General features: G+C 41.1%; 1 protein-coding gene across 1 annotated transcript in view; it reads right to left on the bottom strand.

Annotated features, from left to right (window-relative positions):
• Nucleotides 1–20,271, bottom strand: part of RASGEF1B (RasGEF domain family member 1B) — a 520,818-nt gene extending 500,547 nt beyond the window's left edge. Inside the window, exon 1 of the mRNA XM_081812257.1 lies at nucleotides 20,094–20,271. Coding sequence (XP_081668383.1) covers nucleotides 20,094–20,162 — 69 coding nt within the window. The 5' untranslated portion in view covers nucleotides 20,163–20,271. The remainder of the gene's footprint in view (nucleotides 1–20,093) is intronic.
• Between the last annotated feature and the right edge of the window lie 541 nt (nucleotides 20,272–20,812).

The raw sequence follows: 20,812 nt of genomic DNA, 5'->3' as shown, positions 1-20,812 counted from the left end.
ACATCAACATGGATGGGACTGGAGGAGATTATGCTAAGTGAAATAAGTCAAGCAGAGAAAGTCAATTATCATATGGTTTCACTTATTTGTGGAACATAAGGAATAGCATGGAGGACATTAGGAGAAGGAAGGGAAAAACGGCGGGGGGGAATTGGAGGGAGAGATGAACCATGAGAGACTATGGACTCTGAGAAACAAACAGGGTTTTAGAGAGGAGGGGCGAGGGGGGATTGGTCAGCCCAGTGATGGGTATTAAGGAGGGCACATACTGCCTGGAGCACTGGGTGTTATACGAAAACAATGGATCGTGGATCACCACATCAAAAACTAATGATGTATTGTATGGTGACTAACATAACATAATAAAATTTAAAAAATAATAATAATCTTATTAATTTTTTCAAAGGAAGTACCAAAACAGATTTCAAATGTTTCCTAAAGACAGTAAAACCAAGACAAAAGTTATGGAGAAAATAAAATTAGCAATCCAACATGCAAGAACAAACAAAGTAGCATCTCGAACTACTAGGAAGGGAAATAAAGCCTTACCAGATAAAATTCTTCTAGGAATAATTTTCAAGGGTGGCTCATATTTTATCTTGAATTTTTTTACCTAGTTGTCTCAAGATTTATTCCTCCAAACCTTGCTGCCTTTCCCAAATTTTTTTTTTAAGACCATGCAAGGACACTGAATTTAAATAGTTAAATTAACATTATCTCATTATGCTAAGATAATGAGGTAGTTGTTCACATTTGGAAAGTACTCCAAAATCAGTCAGATTTTTAAGAAGGCCTTCAAAAGACTCAAAGCCGAGGAATAATTCAGAATGTTTTGTTGTTTTGTTTTTTTTTTCAAATAGGATGTATGGCCCTCACCAGTAGGGTTGTTACAAGCTGATGAAATCTCATCAGTGTACCCAACAAGGAAAAAAAAATACTTACATACGTCCCTGCATCCAAAGGGTTTATGAAGACTCACAATACAGAAACTGCTTTTTCAAACTGAACTCCAGAGTTTTACGCATTTAACTCTACTGGGGTTCTCTAGATTTGAAGCCTGGTTTTCCAGGAAAGTGGAAAAAACACGTGGATACTTGTCCTGATCAGTCATTACAAGGTGTAGCAAATTAGGTAAATGAGTTCAACTCTCTATAATTTTTCATTGAAAATGGAGGGATGAGTCTAGAAATTTCTCACATCACCATCATTTTGCAACTATGTCTAAAACAAGACAGAAAGCTTTACTGAAAGCTTTGGACAGTCACAACAAGTAGGAAAAAGACACTGACTCAAGCACAAAAGCCAATTATGTTGTTTTAAAAATTGTAGCAAAAGTTCATGGATAGTTTAATATTTAAAGTTAATGTGGTGTTTATGATAATAAGTACATTTTCCATTTTCATTTTTTGTAACCACCCTTCAAAATTATAACATCATAGAATATAACAGAAACAATTTGCCTTGTGAAGAAAATCTCTGTACTTATTATCTAAATGTTCCAATTAATTGTGGTTGAAGATTTATTTTAAAAAATCAAAAAATCTAAATGGACAAACAAAACAATTACCAAAAAAGTAAATAAAACTACATTACATTTTACACTTCTGTGTTCTTCAATTGAATGATACTGTAACTTAAAAAGAATAAAGTTTCAACTATTTAAATTAAAAATGCCAGACACACACCAATATTTTTAACCAATTTAAACAATGTTAAAGTTTCTATCATAACACATCTTAGAATTTACAACCAATGTTATCCTAAAATATTTTAGGGTCCAGGGCCTTCCGCAAAGAAGGACAAATCATATTAGGTGATGCTAACAATCCTTTCTATCCACCCTCAATATTTGAAAGCAAATGAAGTCAGGTTAATATGAAAGTCAAATCTGCAAGCCTTCAAGGCCAAAGGGAAAGGAGAAAGAAATCCATCAAAGAAGTATTTTAGGGGCGCCTGGGTGGCTCAGTCATTAGGCGTCTGCCTTCGGCTCAGGTCATGATCCCAGGGGCCTGGGATTGAGCCCCGCGTCGGGCTCCCTGCTCAGCGGGAAGCCTGCTTCTCCCTCTCCCACTCCCCCTGCTTGTGTTCCCTCTCTCGCTGTGTTTCTCTCTCTGTCAAATAAATGGACAAAATCTTTAAAAAAAAAAAAAAGAAGTATTTTACATCCTTTGGTATGTACACTCATGGAGTAAAATGTTTTTCAAGTTTCCCTGATTATGGGGGAAGAGGAAGGTTTATGGAAAAGGTATAGTGTGGTTTTATGCATTTATTCATTTGTGTTTTAGTTCTACAAGACTGCTATCTCTACAAGATTGCTATGTTCTGGGGATACAACAGTGAAGAAATAAACATAGTTCTTCTCACTGTCTAATACTGATCTTCTTGTTAGGACAGTAACTCCACATTTGTTGCATTGTGGAATGAAGAGAGTGAAGCTAGAGATAGCAAAATAGCTTGTTGAACCTCATTTGAGGAACAGCTTTCTACTCTCACAATATAGAAGGGAAATAGAGAAAAAGAGAAAAGAGAGAGTTAGCTGTGTGTTTTCACAAGTAGGAGTTTTCCCTGCCTTACCATGTTCGAAGAAAGGAAGAAGGAAAAAGAAACAGACATATGCGTACTAAGGATCCACCCACTCACAGATATGGCTCAATGTGAGTCCTGCAACCTGTCATATTTGTATTCCTCCACCTTGGGGTCAAATGAGGAAGAAAACTAATTTGATAGAATAAGTAATAAAGGAGCATTGAGTACTCTCTCTAGAGGACCATGCTGTAACTTTCTATTTAACTTTCTTTTTGGAGGAAATGTCAGTATCAAAATATAATCTTCATGTCTGGATAAGCATATAGTTGACCATTATCTTTTCAACAGATCTGTCTCTCCGAAAGCTCCACCTTTCAAAAGATAATTGAGCCTATCCTGATATTAAAAAAACAAGGACCCATTTATGTTTTTAAAGGGAATGGCACATATTTGCATTACACAGAGGCAAATTTGATAGTTCAAAATTCTAAAATATGCAGGTAATACAGTAATGTGCAGCATTATCAAGGAAAACAGAATTAGAGCAAAGACCACCTTACTGCATTTCAAAAGTGCAAGGAAAACTAATACATTTGGCTGGTGTTAGTCACTGTTTTCATGGATCAGTATCAAAGCACAAAAACTGAAGCCAATGAACTGCTTATATTTCTTAATTTTCAAGATTTTATGTGCGAGAAAGTTGATGATGTTTCATAGTAAAATTGATTTAAATCAACCTGTCATTGATTTGTTTACCTAAACAGTTCCACTTCTTAATTTATTAAAGGGATAATATTGAGTTGACGATCTAATTTTTCTATATGCAAACCTAAATAGAAAAAAATGTCGCCACACTCACACACAACATATATAGTAAAGTAATACTCCCAACCATCTAGCCTTGCAACTATGAACTGGATAAAAAAACAGATTAGACCAAACTCCCTTCTTACTCCTTAAATACTACAAGAACACCTTTTGTGATTTCATTTATTTATTTGTCAAATATTTACTAAGTATCATTTTCCCTGCCTACCATGTAAATAGGTAGAAGATGCTATGAAAGAAATGTTAAGTTTTTACCCTGGACTTCAGGGATTTATACTTTAATTGAAGGTATTACCTTGTAGGTCCTCCTAACAGTTGGCTTAGACAGAAATTTTACACTGTTTATTTTCCAATTTGGATATACTCTCTATCCCATATCTCTTGCATTAGGCTGTTATTATCTTAAGGGCAGAAACACTGACACCTTCCATGTAACAACTATTCCAATTCTCAGGGTACATACACCACATACACAATAGAAAATAAAATATTTTTCTAGTATAAAACAGTGAGAGACCAGTTTCCCCAAAACTCTTTTAATAATAAAATACTAAGTTTAGCATTTTTTTCTGAGTATTTTTATAATTCATCACTCAGCAATAGTATAAATCATATTTTCTGAAATTAAAAGTACTATACAGAAAAAAAAATCCCTTATGAATAAACAAGTTCTAAAACAATGTTAACATCTTCATAACATTGTTCTATTTGGCTAAGTCGATGTGACAGATGGGTTATTGTAAACTGAAATTCCTTACTTGCACTTAATTTCCTACTTAAAAACAAATCAAACCCACAACACCACACCGGAGTACATTTCTAGTTCATTGCAAGCTGACCAATTAAAGTCAAATCCATGTATTTTGCATAAGGAAAACTAAATTTAACTCTTTCCACCATTTGAAGCACTAAAACAACCTTAGAGTCGCAAGACGTGGCTCAAGACCCAGCTTTGCCACATACTAATTTTCGGACCTTGGGTAACTCATCTAACTTCTTGGTGATTCAGATTCCTCACGTGCAAGTTAAGAAGTTAAGATGCAATTCATTCAGCATCCCACTCCATCTCTAACTCTTTGAAGACACTGGCATTTACTAAACTTCTAATACTATCCTCATTCGACCCAAATGACATTCTATTTAACCACAAAACACAACCAACACAAGCCACATCATTATACACCATTCTTGTGAATTCATCCACTTTTACCTGAATATGTAATGAGGCACACAGCATTTTTATGAATTGGCAGAATTTGTTACAAACCAGTAATTCAAGTGGTCACTCTGATCTTTCAAGAAGTTGCTATTGTTCTCTTATCATTTGAAGTTCTAATAGGAAACAGATGACATATTCAAATTGGGTAATTTAAGGAAAGCTCAGTAAAATTTTGACTATTTACAAAGATACAAGAAGGGTATAAGAAAAACCACAAGGCATGATACAGTATCTTGGGACTGGTAACATGCCCCATTACCCACCCACCCCCCACACACAAAGTAGCAAGAGAAGGGAGAGTTGCAGGAAGTTGAAGACAGGCTATAGGGAGAGAATCACAGGAGATGTGATCTCAGGTAGAAGGACACAGCCAGCCCAAGGTGACCTTGCAAATAGGGAGTTGAGGTAATAAATGCCTTGCCCTCACAATCTCCACTCCTTCCAGTCTCTGACCAATGTCCCCCATTGACTAAACCCAATTAGAAGCTGAGGCCAAGAGAACCCTGTGGATGTATTTCATACAGGTTGGCTTCCTAGAGTAGAGTGGAGAAAGATCAAGAACTAGAGGTGTAAAGGGAAATACCGAACATAAACCTCTTCCCTCTAATTAGGCTACATTCTCAAAGAGTTATACTGCCCCCCAACTTGACAGGAGACTTCTTTAATGGTGTCATGAATACAAACTACTTGTCTAGTGAGCTCATGTAATATGCTGGATCCCTTCCAAATTCTATGTATTTAATGTTCAAATAATCTTTATTCTAATACTAAGAACCTATTAGAACTCTCTAATGTAGTCATCTGGGATAATTTTAGATCTCAACAGGTTTTCACAAAGAATGCAAGCAAACCAATTGCTTAAATTGGAAGAAATGTCAATGTTAGTAAAGATTGATTTTCTATACTCCTTCTCTCTAATTAGTTGCTTTGGACATCAATGAGTTGCATGAAAAGAGCCACAATGATTTCTCTGATTAAGTAGCTCCAGCAAACTAGAAAGGTTGGAGGACAGCATTATTAACTCTTTCATGGGCTGTGCATGTAAAGCCGTGCTGAGCTGCACACAATATCGAAATGCTCCAGGGGATAGGAGAATAAAAGTGGCTAACAGGAGGAGGAGCTTCAAAAGGACTTCATTTGAACCTCTAGTTTAGAAAAGGCAAGGAGCATATCCATCAATGTAGAAAGAAAACTACTGCTAATTGGATACTTGCTACCATGTGCTATGCCTAGTGCTTTTACATCATATCTCATGTAATCTGCAGAACAGCCTAGTGAGATATTTTTATTTAGAGCATTTTACATATGCAGAAAGTAACTTGCCTCAGCCACTACAAAACAAAAATCAAAAAAATCCAATAATGAGACACAAATTCTAAAAGGTTTTGATGTGGCCCCAGACCCAGACATAATGCCACCTTTTTACCATTTTTAATCATTGCTGTGTCTTAAAAAGTTGTAAGACACAAATAACTTATTCTGCCTATTTATAGCATCAATCTGGAAAAGCAGAATTTCTTCTGAAATTGACTACTTCTTTTGACAAATATTTTAAGGGGTTGTCACAGCACTTGGAAGCATGCTGAGAAGAGTTAGTCTGTGAAATCTTTTCCCTAGAATAGGCATACTGGTTTTCCACCACACACCCAGTTGAGAATAGTCCTCTGTTTTTGTGCTTAGAAATCAAGCCTCCTCAGGTACACTCGGGGCAGAGACTATGCCTTCTTCCTTTTGTAATCCTTACAGCACCAAGCACACATATAGGACACATAACTGGGATTAAATAAATACTTGTTTAATGAGTAATCAGCATAGCACAGTATGTTATGGGCAAGAGACTTCAGAAAGAAAAGTACACACTGGTTTATCTACCCAAGAAAGATAGAAATTAAACCAATCTTTTATCCTCACTAGTGCTGTGGCATCTAATTTGCGTTTCCTGTGGGCCAGAGACAAAGTATACTCCAGGTGCTTTCTGTAGTCGAGCCTTCCCCAAACCCATCACATGTCTACTCAAAATCGATCCCACCTCCAAATAATTAATACAAGAGCAATGATGCTAAAACGTTACGAAGTGGAAAAATAAGAAGAAAGGTGACATCTAATGTTAATTATGTGTCAGGCATAGTACTTAACAGTTTACACGTATTTTCTCATTTAACCCTTATAACAATTACTGTCTTCACTTTATAGATGAAGACACTGAGCTTAGAGAAGTTAAGTAATTTGCCTATGGTCACACAAATAATAAATGATGAGTGACAGATAAAGATTCAGCTTACACTCTAGAAGATAATCATTAAAGGGCAGCATATTATCCAAAAGACAAGAGATAGGTGCAGCCACTACAGGAAACAGTATGGAGGTTCCTCAAAAAATTTAAAATAGAACTACCAAATGACCCAGCAATTCCAGTTTGGGGTACTTATCAAAAAAAAAACAAAAACACTAACTCAAAAAAACACTTGCACTCCCATGTTCACCACATTATTTACAATAGCCAAAATATGGAAACAACTTAAGTGTCCATGGATAGTCAAATGGACAAAGACAATGTGATGTATATTCAGCCATATAAAAGAATGAAATTGTGCTATTTGTCCAACATAGATGGACCTTGGAGACACTATACTAAGTGAAATAGGTCAGAGACAGAGAAAGACCAATACCATATCATCCCACTTACGTGTGGAAACAAAAAGAAGAAGGAGGAGGAGGAGGAGGAGAAGGAGAAGAAGAAAAAGAAAGAACAAGAAGCTCATGGATTCATAGATACAGAGAACAGATGGGTGATTGCCAGAGGTGGGAGGTCGGGGTCAACAAAATGGATAAAAGTGGTCAAACAAATACAAACTTTTCACTTATAAAATAAATAAACCCTGGGATGTACTGTCCATAGCGTGGTGACCATAGCTAATAATTGTAATGCATACCTGAAAGTTACTAAAAGAATAAATCTTACAATTTCTCATAACAAGGAAAAAATACATTCTGTAACTTTGCATGACAGATGTTAACTAGACTTATTGTGGTGATCATTTCACAATATAGAAAAATATCAAATCACTTCGTTGTACACCTGAAACTAATATAACGTTGTATGTATCTCCTTTAAAAAAAAAAAAAAGGCAGCCTTTAATATCACTAAAGATACAGGGAGTGGGCACCAACTTTTGCCTTGGTCACACTGGAGTCATTATTGAGATGACTAATGCATATGAGGTTTGCTTGCTCCCTTACATTGGTGAGGGCATCACAGCTCACACCCAGATTGCCCTAGAAAGAGTGGGGGAGCTTGGGAACAGAAGACCTAGAGCTGAAGTCCTAGTTCCATTGTTCTCTGGCTGTGGTTATCTGGGGGCATTCACTTTTCCTCTCTGAACCTCAGCTTCTAAGTCTGTCAAGTGGGGATGATAATACTTTAAGACCCATTCAGAGGATTCAATCAAGGTGCTTCCAAATCTAGAAAGCACTGTGCCACAAAATTTGTTGATTATTCGCTTCTACTGATAACACTCTCTGCCACCAGCAGGATAGGAGACCCCATAACATAAAATCCTGGGCCATCACCCCAACATGCTGTACCTTGGGAATGGTTTGTTGAGAGAGAAAAATCTAATTATTCTTTATAGCTCACGGCTTGGGTATTCTTCATCCAGTGATCTAAGGAAACTGAAGGAAGAGATGGGGATAGTTAGAAATAGCAGGTGGGATTTATGCTAATTTTGTGGGACAAGGAAGGGCTTGAAAATGATTTTGGAAAGAGATAAAGTTGCTCCCATTTGTTATCATATTCATCTTCAAGGCCAGAAATGGGAAGAAACTTTACTAATGATGGAATTAGTTTTTCATTTATTTTATTATTATTTTTTAAGTAAACTCTATGCCCAACATGGGGCTCAAACTCACAACCCTGAGATCAAGAGTCCCATGCTCTACCAACTGAGCCCCTAATTTTCCATTTAAATAATAATATTTTATGGTATTTAGGCATACTCTACATTGTTCCAAACTGTATTTGAGGTAAGATACATTATAGTTTTTGGTACCACTTTGTGATTTTGCAAAGAATTTCATAGTAATGATTTCAATTGGTGGTATTTTTTTAAAGATTGTATTTATTTATTTATTTATTTATTTATTTATTTGAGAGAGAGAGAGCATGAGCAGGGGAGAGGGGCAGAGGGGGAGGGAGAAACAGACTCCCCACTGAGCAGGGAGCCCACCGTGGGGCTCCATCCCAGGACTCTGAGATCATGACCTAGCCAAAGGCAGACATTTAACTGAGCCACCCAGATGCCCTTAAATTGGTGGTATTTTTTAGAGTGCTATCTTCTTAATTCTTTGAAGGAGGAAATCATACATAGGAAAGGTGATAAATTATTTTTATTATGTGAAAGTTTGGTTAGACAATTTTTAGACCCAAGCTGTTTTCCAGAGCTAGTATTTCTTAATTCCCTGCTCCCTAGTTTTTCCATCTGTAAATAGAGTAAAATAATCCCCTACTGTTTTTCCATTTCTAATAAAATTACGTATGTAAGGTGTTTTGGCAAATTCAAAAGAACTGTTTTTATTGTCCATTATCCATCAACTCTGCTAAGTGAGAGTATATTTCTTAGTCACTCTAAACCACAGCAATTCCAAATCAAGGATGCAACCCTAAAGAAATTCCTTTATTTATCTAGGAAGTATTCGCACATAAGGGAAGTCCATACAACGTGCAGAGAGGGAGATGAATTAACTAGGAACCCCAGAGGGTCCGCCCAGCTGCTTGGACACCCAAACCTGGCACTGAGCAAATGAACTCCTAAAATCACTGGAGGCATCAGGGTACTCACCCAGCCATCTGACTCACTCACAGCATCTGGGCATGAGAAAATTTTATTTCCCAAATCCCACTTCCCTGTCCCCTCTTCCCTAGCCACACATACAAACAATCTGGACAGTCCATAAGGTAGAGGATAATTTTAGGGGGCTCCCCAGGGCCTGGCTGGATGCTTTCCAATCATTTCTTTCGGGCCTGTGAAATCAGATGCACTATTTCTTTATACATGAGAAAAAATGAAATCAGTTTCTATTTGCAGAGTGAGATGGAGAAAATGAAAATCGCACACAGCTATGTCACAGATTCTTAGAAAGGACCTTCCTAAGCTAGAAGAGAGGAAGGAGGCAAAAGAGAAACTCAAAAGAAAAGGAAGTTTGATTTGTGAGCCCCTGAAAAGTGTCCCACACCCTCGGTCTCATGTACGTACATAGCACATTTAAGGTTTTGGAGCATAGGTGGTAAATAAAATCAATGAGATTTCTGGATGCATTTTAACCACTGGTCATGTGGTTTAATCATCATGGCCATTCCAGAAGCAAATCGCTGTGTGTCAGTCTGTCTGTGTGTCTTCCTGTCTATGTGTGGCTCTGTTGTGCATCTGAGCTCTCCCACACCACCCTTCTTTCTCCTAACGGACATACAACACATTTTAACACATATGAAATTTGGTTAAAATGAACACCAAGAATAGATTGTTGGACCAAAAAAAAAAAGGCCTGGGGAATTAGATTTCACAAAAGGCCTATACAAATTCAAGAATGGAATAGGAAAGAAGGACACTGATTAAGAAGGAGTATGTGGACCAATATTCTGTACCTAAATATGGTTTCAAATGAAATCATCTTATCACATACCCAAATTTTGCTGGCCACATAAACCCAACTCCACCCTGAGAACATCAGATTCTCTTCCAAAGATCCCTCCTTCTTTGGTATTGGTAGGTGTCCTCAGGGGGAAATTACATCATGTGAGCTCTCGAACCAGTCCAGGCAACCATAGGACCTGCTGGCTCCAGGTTGCCCATAAGCCTGAAAGGCTTCTCCAGGAGACTACCCATTATTGCTCTGCCCAGGCCATCAGTGCTCCCCTTGCATGGAAAGGGTTCCCTTCTCTGAGTTCTACTCTCTGAAACAATATAGGATGATCCTGCTGTGGGGCCAAGTTCTTTTTTCTGACACAGAGTAGCCAGGCTCAGGGGACAGAAGGAAAGGGGAGGGAGTTCAAGTAACAGCCACTGTATGTTTCTGCAATCTATAATCCTAGACTCTCAGACCCTCTTCAGAGCCCAGCAAACCCTCCTTGCAATTTGCCTCCTGCCACTGATATCTGCTCCCACCCTCCCCACATCTTGATAGAATTTCACTCATAAACTCAGTTAAGTTTCGTCCTGAGCAAGTGCTTTTTTCTTTAAGGAAATCTCTAGATACAAGTAGATTCCAGGACTTACTGCCCAGGGGTTAAAGCTCTAGTTGTAAATTATGACTGCTTCCTATTTCCTTCTCTACCTTTCAAATGCAAGCATTTCTATTCCTTACCATCCATACCATCCTCGACAGTCCATTCACCAACAGATCCTCGCATGCCTGGGATGCCAAGTATGCACCTTATGTTTCTGTGCTCTCCATCACAGTATCAGAAATAGCAATTCACATTTGTATAATGCTTGACATTTTATAAAGGACTTTCACATTTATTACCATTCTGGAGCCTCACATCATTTCTGTGAATAAAGCAAATCGAATATTGTTACTTTCATTTTAAAGCTACAAAAATTGACACTCAGAAAGGTAAGGAGATTTCCCCTAATAGCATTCAGCCAGTGAGGAGATGAGCCAGGCTCAGAATCCAGATCTTAAGACTCCTGGTGTAGGTTCTTTGCAATTCATAATGCTGCCACCCTCTAGCTTTCAGCCCCATGCACCTCTCTGTAGGCTCCCTCACTTGGCTTCCAGCCAAGTTCAAATAATCTCCATGAAAGTAAATTTCCATGCTTTCAGGCCATCCAACAGAGTTTCCAGAGAAGCAGGGCATCATTACTCCCTCTTTCCCACTGGAAATATGATAAGAAAGCCCACTGGATAAGTGTTCTTTGGAGTAAATTAATTTTGGAATAATCTCATCTGACTTCCAGCCAGAATTCTCCACCAACAGCATGCAACATAAAAGTCTGATGAATAAAATCTTGACTTATAGCATGGATTTGCTTCACTTGACTTATTTTGAGGACGCATGTTTGCAAACCAATTGAAAAATAAAAAATACTCTGTGTTTAATTATATTGCAATCTATGGTTGAATTTCATTTAAATGGAATTTATAATTGGCACATTTGTCAAGTACTACTTCTGCCAGAGTTGTATGTAAAAGTACATTATCAACATTTGTACAACCGCAGCCCAAGTTAGCTAGCATCAAGACACATCCCATTGATTAGGGGGCAAGTCACTAAAGGACAGTGGCTGTCGCATTTCCATAAAATACAAGTAAATATATTCAGAAATAAATTGTTTCCCAGATTTTGCTAAAACAGCATATGGCATGTTTTCAAAGTTAATGAGCACTGATTGAGCACCTCTGTTGTGCTCAGCACTGTGGAGAATTCAGAAAAGTAAAAGGTATGTCCTAAGATAGTCAAAGAAGAGAGACACCCAGGGTATCGGGATCAAGGTGAAAGTATATAATTATCATCATTATCATCATCATCATTATACTATTTGTCAATTAACTACATGCCAAACACTAGGCTTAGTATTTTATTTGAATTATCTTACTTAATCTTCATAACAACTCAATGACATAGTTACTATTATCATTCCAATTTTACAGAAAATAAAAGCGAGACACAAAGAACTATTTTATTTAAGGTCATATAGATACGAATTGAAAGAGCCAGGATTGGAAGCCAAATATCTGAATCTCCAGCCTGTGTACTCTTAGCCTCCTTCCCATAATTAGAGAAGCCTTCATGATGGGCTGGATCTTTACCATGGCTCTGGTAGGGTTTAGTTAGGAAGAATGGAAAGAATGAAGAAAGGTCATCATATTAAAGGATAAGCAAGTAGCATAAACAAAGGCATGGGGCAAGAATTTGTATGTGACCTGTGAGGATCCCTGAAGAAAATTAATGGCAGGAAATAAAGTTAGCTAGGCAGAGTAAGACACTTAAGAGAATACCTTAGAAATAACCCAGACAGAATTTAAAGACTTGGGCCTTTGGAAATAGAAAGTGACATAGACAGACTCTTGCGTGGGAAAGTGACAATGAAAAGCCATTGTAGTACACTAGCAGCATATTCAGGAAAGGGGGAAAAGAGGAAGACTTGAAAGAAGCAAACCAATTATTACTTATCGTGAAATCCCCTCCAGACCCTACTGCTCCTTGGTCATGGTACATATTCAATGAGTGTTTGTCAAATCAGTGGACAAAAACTAATAGGGATAAAAAGAAAGGTCTAAGTCCAAGAAAGAATCTGCGGGAGTCACTGACAGATTGTTCATGAAGAAAAAAGAAAAGGAAGAAAGTAAAAATGGCACCGAAGAGCTACTCTAGGTAAAAAGGTGTGTGGTGCTTTTGGCTGACAATAGAGTTGGAAAGGAGGAGGTTCCAGGTGGGCCCAGGGAGGGTGATGAGTCCTCTATTTCGCTTTGAAAATGTAGAGGTTTGAAAGGGATACAGAATACTTACCATATTATAGGCATTTGGAGAAATAGGCCTAGAATACATTTAAGATTCTCCAAGGGTAGAAAGCACAGTCCTTACTCATCACGAAATTCAGGTAAACAGAAGTTGTCATTTTATTTATGGGCTACTTCTATAGGCAACCCCAAGCAGGTAGAACTTCTTAAATATAAATGTCACTACTAGACCTACTGTATTTTATCCAAGACCTGTGAAGTAAAGAAATTCATAATGTACAAGAATACTATCAGAAATTGCAAAGAACTAAGCCGAAGGAAATAAATCAAAGAGTGAAGCTCTTTTCCTGTTCCTTGTGACATGCAGCCAGCACTGGCCATTTGACAGATAGGAAACACCAGCCTTTACTTACCAAAATACAAAAAGGAAAAAATCATGTAATGGTTTCTCAGCAAGAAGCCATTAGACAGATGTAATCATAATGGGACCAAATATTCCTATAAATGAAATGCATGCATTTAGGACCACAAGCAGAGTTTAAAAGCAGCCAACACAAAAGGTAAGTAGAGTTGCCTGTGCGTATACAATGGCTCAGATGTGAGAGAGCAATCCAATTGGCCCTCAAACAAACTGAATTGTGAATTTACAAGACAAACTCAGTATCCATTAGCTTAAAATTCAAATGACCCTCATCGAAAGCCCAGCTGTGGCAACAGGAGCTATTATTCTCAAAGTAAACTTCTCCCTTCTGATCATGCACCGACATCCAATCACTGAAGCTACAGCCTTCCTCATCCAAATTATTTGCTTTCAAAACAGCCTGACCACTTGGCTCTTTCTTTAGATGCTTGAAGCCCATCAGAATGACCAAGTGGATGAGAGCATGTAAGATTCATTTAAACAAAGGGGCTCATTGTAATAGACAAAATCAAGATCTCTACCAGGCAAATTAGAGGGGGAAAAAAACTGCTTGAAAGTATAAGTTCTTTCAAGAGAGAAGAGTTGGGGTCAATTAAAATATAAAGCTGGAAAGATCCACAAATGTAGCCTGAGGAGTCATTCAGCCCATGGAGCACATTTGTTGTTAGTAGACGCAAAGAGAAATAAATTGAACTCCAACTACAATGTTCTAAATAAAAAGCGTATCATAAAATGGGCTCAGGTAACATGTCAAAACTTTTACCCAATTTAGAGGCAGAATATTTATCAAAGGTTATTTGGTAAGTTAGTTGTTTGACACCCTGAAAATATTTTCTCCCAAAAAATAATGTTATTCATGGTGATTGGCTTCCCATGGTAGACCACAAAAAATCTCCTAGAGTATGGAGTAATAATGTGTAAGTATAGTACTGGGATAATGAGGTAATGCCAATTGTTCTGTAAAAATAGCATCTTACCATCCTATATAGCAGTGCTTTTCAAATTATGAGTCACAACTCATGAAATCAATTCAATGGGTCTTTCCCTGTTTAATTCTTAATAGAATGGAAGAAATGGAATGGAAAGAACAGAATTGCAAAGATCAAAGTACGTCCCCTGTCATAAGTAAAAGTATTATTCTTGAAACTTAATTTCAATATTATAGGTATAAATAGCTCTGTGCATTCAGGATTGCAGTGTAAAATATATTTCTTACCGTGGGTCACAGTTAAAACAGTTTGCATGTCTTTTAGCAAGGCTTTCATGGGGTGCCTAACACAAAGCCAGGGTATAATAACATTTGTTAAATGAATGAGTGCGTGCGTGAACTGGTGAACACATGAAGAACGAATAAATCGGATGCGAGTGATACACTTCTCTCAGTCACAGACCTGACACTTGCAGAGGAAAGCTTGCTCACATTTCCACTAGCATTTCCATACTAGTGAGGCAGTGGGGACAGAGGGTTGCCCAACTGTAATTCCCAATAGCTAGTTCCCTTGGCCTGGGACAGGATCTCTATCACAATAGGGGCCATTATGTGGGAAAGATGGGGACAAGGCTTCTACAACTGAGTAGGATTGGACTCTAGGGGCTGGGTTCTGAGGGGGCAGGGGAAGATAAGATAGGGTTGCCAGATTTAGCAAATAAAAATACAGGGTGCTGGTTAAATTGGAACTTCAGAAAAACAACAAATAGTTAAAGAGCAAGGAAAATCATGAATCTTCAGAGCTGGAAGATCCATCTGATCCATTAGTTACTTATGTGAGGCAAAATGATGTATACAATACTCTGCTGGGTGCTGTGGAAAGAAAAAACACTTAGTTCTTGAGCCTGAAGAGGTCAGAGACACACAGGCAAGGAGCTCAGCAATGACCATGCCCTGAGCACTATTCTAAGCACTTTCCAGGCATTAACTCATTTAACCCTCGTCACCCTGCGTTCGGCACTGCTATCATCCCCACTGAAGACCAAAAACTGAAGCACAAAGAAGTTACAAGAGAAAGCTGCCATAGGTCTCCTATAGAAACACACCAATAGTATCCAGTGAAGTAGAGGCCTGAAGTAGAGGGCTGGCTGGGTCCAAGGGGCTGGGTCTGGAGGGGGGATCTGAGCTGAATCTTGCAGGAAGAGGAAAACTCAAAAGATGATTTAGGGGAAGAAAACTGCAGGCAGAGCCAATAGCTTAACAGTAAGAGGACATGATCAAGAAATAGGCATAGACAAAAGTTGCTGGAGTACCAGGAATATAATAAGAGGAAGGAAAGACTGGACAAGAAATGTAGGTAGTGACCACACTGTCAAGAGGAACCACATCCGCTACTGCATCTGCATGCAGTGGCAAACCACCAAAGAATTGGGGGTATATAAATGGACACTGTGGTGAGTTGGGCTATTAAGGAAAATTGATTTGGCAATGGTCCCAAAGATAGAGTAGATGAGGCAGCAATCAAAGGCCAGGACAAGATCAGGTAAATCAGTGCAGTTGGCTGGCAAAGCACTGTGGAATCGGAGTCCAGGATTTACCTCCAAGATTGGATCCATCATAGGGATGGACATAACCTTGGACAATTCAGGTAATGACCCTGAGCCCTGGCTTCTTCACTTCTAAAACAGGGTTGACAATACAACTTAACCTCATAGTGTCCTTGGAGAATAAAACAGAAAACATGCAGGAAATGCTTCATAAGTGGAAGCTCCCTGTAAAGGGTCATGGTGATTGAACTTGAATCCTTCCCTTAACAATTCCTCTGAGTTCAATCAGCCTTTGATTGAACATTCCAGGAGTAAGGTACTCATGCCATCCCAATGGTAACACAGTGAAGGAGAAAGAATGGAAGAATTCGGGTGTTTACCTTTCCTATTTCCAAAGAGAAAGAGTATAACTAGGAATAAAGCTGAGGTAGAAAACAAAAAAACAAAACGCCAAATACCAAGTAACCATAGTTGAAGAAGGTAGGTGAACTTGGTATCCTCACTCTAGCACACATTACTAAAGTGACCCTAACCAAATTACTTAAACTCTGTAAACCCTGATTTTCTTGTCTGTGAAGCATGGTTGATAACACCTACATCGGGAACCTACTGGAAAGAGAGCTGAGACTGCGTATGTTATGCCCTTAGAACAATGCCTACCAGAGTGGACAATAAATGACATTATTGTATTATGTATAAATTAAAATAAAGCTATAGTCACAGTTAGGCAGCAATAGTGGTAGAGACAGAAAACAGAATGTGGAAATAAGTAGAACATAAATGAAGTGTGACAATTCTAGAGGAGACCACGTCCAGAAACAGGGGCATGGAATTGAACACCCCTTTTCTGGACAGCCAGATGTGTTCTGCCCAGTGGATGTGGCTTCTGAAATGTGCCCTTCCAGGTGAGATGATAAAGGATGGCAGCATTAAAAATGCAGGTTTGCAGACTGAGGGAAGGGGGCCTGGAAGGAGAAAAGGTAGTCGCCTCTGACTATATAATTCTCCTGCCTCTTTCTGCTGTGAAACCAGACCCCATCGCTGACTCTCAGGAAGGCACAGTGCAAAGCAATGCTGAGGCTGAGGTGGGGGGCAGGTTCATAATATGTCAGAGCTGACAGGGGCAGGAATGGATGTCGGGGCCAGACCTCCATCCGTCTGAGCATACAGGACACATGTAAGTAGGACCTGCGAGGTCTGAAACCACCATTCTATGCTTAGAATGTCCTACTTCTCTAGACAGCAGAACATACAGAAAGCCCACTCTTCCTGCGGAAGCTCTGCCTTGGTGACGCACAAACATTATTCCAAAAATCTAGCCCAGTGCTTGGGGCACTGCCATGACTGAGGTAAACTTACTAGCCTTTCATTTTTTCTTGAAATTTTAAAATTGTTTCTCAAGGACTTGGTTTGTAAACTGAAATACTAAGAAAACGTAGAGGTAAGATTAACAAAATGATCATGAAGACACTTGGGTTTCAAATGTGCACCATCTGTCCTTCGTCTCTGAAGATGACACAGCAAGGTACGCACTGGACCTGTTTTCCAACCACAGTGACTCTCTGCCCCTGTGTTCTCCCACAACCTGTCACCCGATCTCCCTTGTCAGACAACTGCAAACACGCAAGAGGTCCAGTCGGGATTCAGTATTCTTTCAGGCAGAATCTCCTCTGTGCACAACCAAACTGGCCTGTGTCGGAAGAAAGCACATTCGTGGCCACCCCCCTAACAAAATGAAACCAAAGGCCATTCATGATGAAAATCTCCATCTCTTCTCTTGATCTCCCTGAAACTAAAGGTAGCCTCCAAAGTTAGAATTAGAGCATTTGGTGGAAATGAAAAGCTGCCTAGATTTTCTCATGTCCTAGCACTTTCACTTTTGGGAAATGAATATTTAGAAAGGTTTAAGAATATCTTTCTTACACATTTCTCTCCCTCCCAAATATAGAGAGCGCAACAAATGCCTCTTCATTTATGAGTAAGAATGGGTTGCCTGAGAAGAAAGCAATCTCAAAACACATTCCTGACTCAGTTATTCACCTCTTTGGGCAGATTTTCCCCCATAGGTAGGGAAGGGATATCTCTTAACTCTTCCAGCAACACTGATTAAAAGTGATATCTGGTGGGGTGATTCAGCCAACACTGGATCAATCATCTGTAGAAAGGAGAAAACAGAGACTACAGTGGCTCCTGCCCCCAGATGGCTAGAAAATAACACAAAGCAAGATAAATGGAGTTACCAAGGACTGAGGGAATTCCCTTTTCCAGGAGCTCTTCAAAGACAAAACAGCCACCCATTTTCTTAATTGTCTAAGTATGTCTCTGACTACTTTTTAAGCCACCCTCCAACCAGCAATGATTGAGAGCCAATTATTCTAAGAAATCAAGGTGGGGCATCTACTGGCTGGAGGATAAAACAGACAGGAATAGAACACCAAAAGTCAGTACATACAACAAAATGACTTGGTGTGGGTTTGAAATTTAAAAACAAAAATCCAGGGGATGCCTGGCTGGCTTTGTTGGTGGAGCATACAACTCTTGATCTTCTGGGTGTGAGTTCAAACCTCACGTTGGGTATAGAAATTACTTAAAAATAAAATCTTCTTAAAAAATAAATAAAAATAAAAATCCAAATACAATGAAGAAAAAGCCAGAGAGAAAATTTTAAACGAGCATCTCACCTCTCTGGGATGACCCCCAAATGCTACCTAACATTTACATCACAGAGAAGGAAATGAGCAGAGATGTAACAGGCCAAAGGAGACAGCTGATTTTAGCTGCAGGCCTGGAAAACTTTACTTTTTCAGGCTTTTCATTATTTTCTTAGATTTCAGGCCCCCAAGCACCCAGGCATTTCAGTCTGGCTTCTCCCAATCTGCTCTCGTTTTCCCAGCTGCACTTCATCACTTACTATTGAGATCTCCTTGCTTTCACACAGCAGAGATAATGGGTTGGGCAATCTGAGCTCTAAAATCAAAGCAATGTGACCACGGGCCCTCAGAAGGTAAGAGCGCCTACAGTTGCAAAGCGGAGCTCACAAGCAGCCAGGGAAGAGCCTGAGAGTTTGCAGCCTGAAGAGTTGTCTTGCTGAAGGACAACCTTTCACACCCAGGAGAGAATGGGGGAGAGAATTTGCTCTCAAATTCTGCTCTCCCTGGCCAGTCAGGAAACTGCAGACGGAGAGGGCCCAGGTGGCCCCTGGAATAGCCCTGAGGCTGCCAGAAAGAGTTGTCAGGCCCGAGGACGGAGTGAGGAGTGCCCTGCGAGAACACGCAAGGCTGGTTAACCTGGCCACGGCTGGGGTCACTGCCCTGTGGTCCAGGCCTAGTTGTCAGGCAGTCTGTTGGGTAGATAGAGACAAAGGATACACTGTTGCCACTGCAGAGGTAAGGGGAAGGGGGGTTGCTGTGCACACCGTGTGAGGCTGTCCCTACCGAGCAGCCAATAGAGGTTTCCCATTAAACAGTTGCTGCCACCACTCCTCAGTAGGACAAGCCAGCCAGCCTTCCCGTAAACGACTGCGTGCAGAGATGCGTACCCCATCACTGCCACCTCGGGCAGGTGTGAGCAATCAGATGTACCTGCCTTCAGAATTGCGGATGCGTCCGCCGGGTTCGACGAATCCCATTGTAACCCTTCCCATCCCCAATGTAGCTCACTCACAGAAGAAATGAGTTAACTTCAGTGGAGTCTGGAGTGTGCTGGAGGTTGGGGGAAGGGACTAGGAGGAGGCAGAAAGAAACCTTCTGATCTAAAGATTTTTACCGTTTGGGTTTATTTGTTTGTTTTTTCGGATTAAAAGGGGGCGGGAACGAAGCAGCAAAAAGGGACTGCAGGATACTGCTCATTTTCAGACATACCTGGCATTTTAGGTAAAGAGCAACTCGCAAAACTCTGTCCAGATTGACAGAAAACGTGCTCGCCCGTCAACCAAGGAAGAAGAAAACAGATTCACTGAGGTCCAGGAGGCGAGAATTCAGGCTCCCGGGCTTCAGGTCTCCTCCTCGCCATCCTCGCCCTGCCCCACCCCAGACTTCCAGGTGGAAAGCCGGCAAGTGAGACTGCACCCACTTGTCAACTCCTGGGGACCCCAGGGACCCGCTCGGGGCTCGCCACCCCGCCACCACGGACGCCGGCGGCTGCGGGGACACACCCTCCACCTACCTCAAACATGGGAGAGGCGCCCTTGCTCGGCAACGTGCAGCCCAGGAGCTCGGCGAGAAACTTTGCCATATACGAGCGCTGAGGCAGGCTCCCTCCCGAAGCGCCCGATGCGTCCTCGCCCGGCGCGGGAGCCGGAGCGGCGGCCGGGGCTCGCGCGCAGCAGCCCGCCGGCCAGAGAGGCCGGGACTCGGGGGCTGCCCCGCGGCGACCGGGGATGGGGGGCGGGGCGGAGGGCCTGTAGGGGGAGGGGGCGGGGGGGCCGGGGCCCGGGCGAGCGCCTGCCGCTGGGCCGCCGCCGCCCGCTCCGCCGACCCAGCCTCCCGCGCCGCGGGAGCCGGGCGCTGCGGTCCGCGCTAGCCTTTCCCGCTGAATGTCACCATTACCATAGTAAAGGGAAGGGCCCCGCCGAGGGGGTGGCGGGAGGGCCAACGGCTCCGCAGAACGGCGGAGCGCGCGGGCAAGGGCAGCGGGCGCAGAGCGCCGCGGCGCAGGCACCCGCCCGGACCAACCGCGGGCACCGCCACTCCGGCGACACCGCCCGGCTGGACAGCGGGAGGCGACGGCGGGGAGGGTCCGCTCGGGGAGGTGGGCCAGGATGACCCAGTTCCCCAGTTTCCCCCTCCTGGGCCCGAACCGAGGTGGGAAAGGCGGCTGCCTCGGGCCGCGGACTGACCCCGGCGAGTTGCCGCTGCGAGGCGCGAGCGGCCTAGGGGGCGCCC

The sequence above is a fragment of the Leptonychotes weddellii genome, chromosome 2 (assembly GCF_054177405.1).
Source record: "Leptonychotes weddellii isolate Sample4059 chromosome 2, ASM5417740v2, whole genome shotgun sequence".
NCBI classification, from domain to species: Eukaryota; Metazoa; Chordata; class Mammalia; order Carnivora; family Phocidae; genus Leptonychotes; species Leptonychotes weddellii.
The sequence above is the reverse complement of the archived record's forward strand: the minus strand, read 5'-3'. Positions and strand labels throughout refer to the sequence as shown.